Source organism: Megalobrama amblycephala, linkage group LG7, assembly GCF_018812025.1.
Source record: "Megalobrama amblycephala isolate DHTTF-2021 linkage group LG7, ASM1881202v1, whole genome shotgun sequence".
Lineage (NCBI taxonomy): Eukaryota > Metazoa > Chordata > Actinopteri > Cypriniformes > Xenocyprididae > Megalobrama > Megalobrama amblycephala.
The window spans coordinates 23,862,678-23,869,568 of NC_063050.1; the positions used below are offsets into that span (position 1 = coordinate 23,862,678).

The 6,891-nt window shown below is 37.4% G+C and overlaps 1 protein-coding gene across 1 annotated transcript; it reads left to right on the top strand.

Moving 5' to 3' along the window:
- Positions 1 to 238: 238 nt before the first annotated feature.
- lsm6 (LSM6 homolog, U6 small nuclear RNA and mRNA degradation associated) lies at positions 239 to 2,580 on the top strand. Its single transcript, XM_048196664.1, has 4 exons — positions 239 to 387; positions 803 to 901; positions 2,058 to 2,171; positions 2,386 to 2,580. Exons 2-4 carry the CDS (start codon positions 808 to 810, stop codon positions 2,418 to 2,420), a joined length of 243 nt encoding a protein of 80 aa, XP_048052621.1. The 5' UTR covers positions 239 to 387; positions 803 to 807; the 3' UTR covers positions 2,421 to 2,580.
- The last annotated feature ends 4,311 nt before the right edge of the window (positions 2,581 to 6,891 follow it).

A 6,891-nucleotide genomic window follows, 5' to 3' on the forward strand; every position in this document is an offset into this window, starting at 1 on the left:
TCTATCTATCTATCTATCTATCTATCTATCTATCTATCTATCTATCTATCTATCTATCTATCTATCTATCTATCTATCTATCTATCTATCCATCTGTCCATCCGTCCGTCCAACAGTCCATCAGTCCATCAGTCTAATTTCCTAAACAACAAAAGTGAAGCTTCCCAGTCTTCACTGCCACCGTCGATTTGGCTCGTTTCCCTCCTACGTATTATTTATCAAAGGGGAAAATGGTTCCTCGGCGGCTTCCGTACGCTGGATTTTGATCGAAGCATCTGATTGGCTGCGCGGTGTAAACACCATGGAAATAGAATAAGCGCTTCAGTTCATTGGTCAACAGTCAGTCACTCAGTTGAAACGTGCGGCAAACGTTGTAAAACGAATAAGGTAAGTGAGTGAATAGTTTATCTTCTTTAAATAAACATTTGTACTTGACCTTTGCGGGAGTATAAATTGATCTCATTACTGTAGCGCGTGACATGTATAATGTGTTCATTGTTCTCCACATTGGATTGTAACGTTAATGCTAGCAGGCTAAGTTAGCCGCTCGTGCTAAATGTACACCGGTGATGTTCAGAACATGATAAACAGCCAAACCTCTGCACACTGCTGTGCTTTAAATCATTCGTTGACTGGTTCATTAAAACTGTGTTCAGTTTAGTCAGCAAGCGATAAACTAATGTTTCGAAGCTCTTCTTTTTACGGTGTTACACTCAGTGCAGGCAGCTTACAGTCTCTTGTATCTGTGATATTGTAATGTCAGGTATTAACTTATAACCTACATTTTTGTCTCTATTTTCAGAGAAAATGAGTCTCCGGAAGCAGACACCAAGTGATTTCCTGAAGCAGATCATTGGGAGACCAGTGGTGGTGAAGCTGAACTCTGGTGTTGATTACAGAGGTACAAGTAGAAACATGTCTTTGTTTTATCAGAGTTATATTTCTTTAATCAAGGCTGTAGGTTTGGTTTCAAGGTAATGGGGACAGCGTGCAAGAAGGCAGGGGCTAACTCAGAGATAGTAAAAATACCTGGATTATGTTCAGAATGTTGTAGATAATAAAATACCATTGTGTGCAGATAAATCTAGTAATATAGGGGAGAAAACAACATAATTACCTTATATCAGTGTAATTTCTTCATATATTTTCTGTTGCATCATATTAAATATGACTGCTGACCTATCCAGTTCTTGATCCGAGGCTTTCATTGTCTGAATTCTCCCTTTACTAGTTGTACAGTAGTTTAAACCGTTTTGACTCTAAGGCAATCTAATCTGTACGACAATATTCAAAGACCCCATGATTTTTGTTTCCAGTGATTTACTGGAAATAATAAGGATTTTTAAAAATATAAAATTATTTTTTTTATTTCTACCTTATGGAATATATTAGATATTTGAGAGCTTGATGTAACTAGAAAAAATGTATATTTAATATAAAAATGCCTATGAAGTTATAACATTTTACTTCACATGACTTTTACAAGTTTAGAAATCACACATTTTTAAAATTAGGCTACCTCATATATTCAGTGGGAACCCTGTTGAAGGGGTGAAATCTTTTTTCTTTTTTTGTTGTTTTAGCTTATTTAATGCTAAGCTTATTTTAAATAATTTTAATTAATCTTGAGCCCCCCTTGGAAGCTTTCTGAGAACAACTGCTCTAGTAAGTGGTGGACCTGGTCATAAATGAGAAAAAAAAGAGAGTTTTTCATCAAGGAATGCTGCTCTGTATAGCTGTCACAGACACTGCTTGACTTGTCCAAAATAAATCTGCCACTGTTACTGATATATATCCACTGAATAACAGATTCAGCTTTGATGTAAAAGATGGTAATGGTTTATGTAAAAATGTATGTTCATTTGAATACATTCGAGCTCATGACATCTGGCACCTATGGAAAGAAATATTTCCCTCAACTCCCACAAGCCACATCAACTCAGTTTAAAACTGAGCAGGTGTGTAAGTGCACCAAGTCCTGCCTGCGCCCCTGATCTTCTGCAAAAATTCTCCAAAAAGGCACATTTCAATGAAGTGACGTCATGTCTTGCCCACAGGAGTGCTGGCCTGCCTTGATGGCTACATGAATATCGCTGTGGAACAGACAGAGGAATATGTCAATGGCCAGCTGAAGAACAAGTATGGAGATGCATTTCTCAGAGGAAACAATGGTACGTAATGTTTGTTTTCTAGTGTTAGTGCTGTTTCCTTATTTGTTTTCATAGTGTTTTCTGTTATTGAGAGCTACCTAAGCAGACCCAGTGTGTTAGTAACAGTAATGCAGTTTCCAAAGCTGTCTGTGTGCACATTCTCAAAAATTTCACTTTTCTTTAGATGTTTTTTCATATAAATACCAAAGTTCATTTTGTTTTCTTTGTCCTCTAGTGTTATACATCAGCACCCAGAAGAGGAAGATGTGAAGCCATTTAACTTGTTTGTTTCTTTATTCATTATTCAAGTGAATTGTTTACTGTTGATATTCATAATCCTTTGTTAGCTGACAATAATGTCTAAGTTTATTTCATGTTTTGTAACACAAAATGTGGTGTGGTGCAGTAAATCGTTTGTTTTTCAACAACAGATTTTGTGTTTTCCTGATTTATCTGTTCTATGAATATTTAAATAGTGATAATTCAGTCATAAGGAATTGCTAATTAGCACTTTCAAGACTTGGAGGTTGTTCAAGGCACCTTTATCTACATATTTCATATTCACTGCTGCTTTAATATACCTTTTGTTTCGCATTTGGTCTACTATAGCCCTCTATTTCATGGTAATGTTCTTTGTTTTCAAATGAATCAATAGTTTTTGAACCCTGATCTGCTTGGGCTGGTGTTGTATGCCCCTTTCTAACCTTTCTGTGTACATTAGGATGCCCTAATAAATTTACAAATAATCCTGGCACTATGATACTTCATTAGGCGAAGGTAAAAAAAAAAAGATAAACATATGGTGATTCATTAAGTTCCAAATGAGCTGATTGGATTTACTAGTGCTTTATTTTCATGTGGGTACTGCATGCTTTGTACACTTATTTCTTTTCTCTGTGTATCCACATATGCTCTTTGCCCTCGTTTAGGAGACAAAAGGCTGCCAAGGTCGGCCCTGAATGCGGGATGAAGGACACAGTATTGATTAAACCTTGTCCGTAACCGGAGTGAGCGGGGGCTTTCTAGCAGGAGCTTGGTATCATTATGGCGACCGCAGCAAATGCTTTCCTATTGTAATCAAAAACCAGAACCCCTCTCGCGACGCTACTCTGCGCTCAGAGATTAATTAGCTCTGTTCACAGTAATGACCCAATGACTAAAGAGTCTCTGTCTTATGAGGGCTGCTCTAATGACCCAGAGCAACAGCCTGCAACATTATAACTGGCAACAAATGCTGGCTTCAAAATCTGTGTACAGGTTATCGCCATCATGTTGCATTTATTGTATGGATACACAATAATCAGTGCAGAATTGTAGACGATGGGTCATAATGGGAGCTCGCATATTAGAGGTTGTCTGTACTTGCACTTTCACATAACGATATTTTTGGTTGTGAAAGGACAGGCACGTTTGGACATTTAGGCTTTAGCTTTTATTAGACTGGATTGTTGCGTTCATGTTTATGTGAGTTTAAGGTCTGCAGCTCCACCAGCAGTTGGACCCTGACATTGCAATGGACCAGAGGTTTGCCTTGATTCCCGTATACTATAGTGTACAGTAAAACATATACATTGTCTTTGACTTATGATGTTATTGACTGTCAAAAAAAAAAAAAAAGTCAAACTGAATTATCAGAACCTTTTGTAATGCTGTTATTCATAGTTCATTACAGAATGATGAGAATACACTACTGTTCAAGTATTTGCGGTCAGTATGATATTTTTTAAGCTTGTCTATAAAAATATATAAGTAGAACAACTGTTTCTTGAGCAGCAAATCAGCATATTAGAATGATTGCTGTAGGATCATGTGACCCTAAAGACTGGAGTAATGATGCTGAAAATTCAGCTTTGAATTTTTATTTTTTTTTGCTGTAGTTTTGGTCAAATATATGCTGCATAATCTTATACATCTCAAGTATATTTTATACAGTTATAGTTGCATATAGATTGTGGCTTTGAGTATTTTGATTTTGTTTGGTCAACAAACCGGTTCACCTCGACTGTAATATGAGTGTTTCCATCTGAGGAGGAATAAACCTCTCTTAACTCCTAGAAGTAATAAAGACATTCCCAGTATTTATGCAGCAAAGCCAGCAGAGTGTATGTGTCTAAGGCAATGCCATACATCACATTGCATGAACCTGATCTGAAGAGACTCTGCTCTGCCAGAGAAGATAGAAATGAAGGGATCACCTTTCAGTCAATTCTTGCACACCATTTCAGACAGCATAATGTTGGAGCTGTTACATGGGTTATCATTGTATGCAGTTTTTTTTTATTATTTAATTTCTCTAAAACTTTTGACTTTACTTGACAGAAATGTATGTATATGATATACGGATGTCGATATAAAGTTATGTATATTTATTATTTTTTTACCCTTAAGGTTAAAAAAAAAAAAAAAAAAAAAAGGGTCTAATGGATTTAGTTTTACACTATATGAAAGACTATGTGGGGCATTTAAGCTCATAGGCTGTTGTTCACTAGCATTCTACCACATGCAGACTCTTAATTTAGACTCCAATACTGTCAACCTTGGCCTGGAATGTGCTCCCTGACCTTATTATCTGAAAGGAACTGTTGTGGATGTTTGCAAGAGGGGGTTGAATGATTTATCCAGACTAACCTACAAATGGCAAAGCGAAGCTGCTTGGCTGGAAGAAATGACATTCATTTTGGGGAAAAAATAAGCCCTGGGGGTATGTTGGCCCTGACAGCAGCGCTTGCTAGCGTGTATATCGACCTCTTGTGGCTGTAAATTATACCTCTTTGATGAAAACTGATTACTTCAACTTATGGGATAAAGTGTGCTGGAGCAATGGGAGTCTGTTCATTGATTTTGGAAAAGGTAGACATTTCCCTGTATTGCTTAATGGTACAATATATGTACCATATTTTTGCATTAAAATATCCAAAGACCACTAGAACAGTGTTGTATATCTTGTTGACTCATGTATTTAATATTCCAAATGTTTCCAACAAAATCTGCAATTTTAACCAGTGACATGGCCCATGTCATTGGGTTGCCTGTCAATGGCATCAAATCCCCCTACCCTCAGCTGTTGGTAGAAACCATGGAGAAAAAAAGCAGAAGTAGTAGTTGTAGTGTCAAAGCCAATGATTTCTGGTAATGTCTAGTAAGACAGTTGTTTGTTTTGCACATTCGTGATAGACCACAATTATTCATTACCGTTTGGTGCAGGATTTGTCGCCAAAGATAACCTCTTAAAGCCTAAACGGCTGTGGAGGTGAACACGACAACTCCCATGATCCCACACTCGGTCACTGTGTCAGCAAGCGACGTCTTTGTTGTTGTTTTGAATAAGCGACCTCTAGCTGTGAAACGTACATACTGTGCCTTTAAGAGGATATGCCTCCATTTATGGCAACTAAAGAAACATTCACACTATGGTATCTATATTGACACAGTTTACAGTACATTCCATTATTTAAATCACATATATGTTCAGATGTGTGTGGATGTCAAAAGATTTTGATCTAAACCAGTGGTTTTCAGAACTTTTTCAGGTTGGGGATACAGGCCCTATACACTTTTACAAACTGCTTTTTGTTCGTATTTCATTGAAATGAACCAAATTGATACTTTTAACCAACTAACCTAAATAAGCCATTAAAGGTGCAGTATGTAGGATTTCTGTCCGCTAGAGGTCCCTAGAGGCCTATTCAAAACAAAGGCGTAGCTTGATGACGCCAAGTTTGAGCGTGAAACCTTGGGACATGTGGTCTTCACCTCAGCGGACGGCGTAAAAGAATAGGGATAGGACTCGGGAATAAATCATGTTCATGGATGTAATTATTAACATTACTGTAGTGTGAAGCAGAGCAGGACCGAGTGTTGTGGGAGCTGAACGAGGCCGCTGGAGCGATTGCGCAACACACGCCTCGTGAGCAGCGAACTTTTATTATGTCACAGTCGCCGGCGCCGCTTCCGCTTTTCCGGTCATGAGTTTGAGGTAACGCAGCTCTGTTTATCATATTAGATACATTTGAGTGTGTTGAAAATGATGTTATAACGTTACTCTGTGCGTTCGCTCAGCGGCTGTTGTGAGACACTTGTTTGAGACACGCTGCAGTAAGCTAGATCGATGTTAGAATATCATATTAAATGCTGGATGGCTTGTGTTGATAAATGGCATGCAATTCATTTTAAAACGTATTGATGGAGAAAATTCTGTATTACTGTTACTAAAAATAAAGCTGCATCAGATTATGCTATGTTAGCTACTTGACAATAGTGTTTTTCTCTGAGGCATGGTAAAGCATGGTACTCGCAAAAAATCAAGAAAATTTATTTAAACAATAAGACTAAACGTGTTGAGCTATATAACAACAATTAGTTTTCTGTCTATAAATATATCAAAAAAGTTGTTCCCTTGTCTATTAAAACATGTAATATATTAAAGCGTCTTTGGTGTTTCCATGGTTTCTACAAAATAAAACCGGAAACCGAGGGTAACGCGGGTATGACACAATTGACAGGCGACTCCTCGCGCATCCCGGAGCCTTGGTTAAAACTGCAATTTTCTCACGATTTACAAATAGTTGGAAACATTTGGGATTGTGTAAGTACTCAAGTGAACAAATTATATAACACTGGCCTAGTGGTTTTTGGATATTTTACTGCAAAAATTGTACATTATGCACCTTTAAGTCTAACCATTGAATCAAGGGCCTAATTAGAAATCCTTCAAAACTGCTTCATGACTTATGTCATCTGA

Excerpts from the sequence above, each read along its gene's own strand:
- lsm6 (XM_048196664.1), top strand. The coding sequence starts at position 808 with ATGAGTCTCCGGAAGCAGACACCAAGTGATTTCCTGAAGCAGATCATT. Across the intron at positions 902-2,057 it reads CTCTGGTGTTGATTACAGAG|GAGTGCTGGCCTGCCTTGAT; the intron begins GTACAAGTAGAA and ends TCTTGCCCACAG. Across the intron at positions 2,172-2,385 it reads ATTTCTCAGAGGAAACAATG|TGTTATACATCAGCACCCAG; the intron begins GTACGTAATGTT and ends TTTGTCCTCTAG.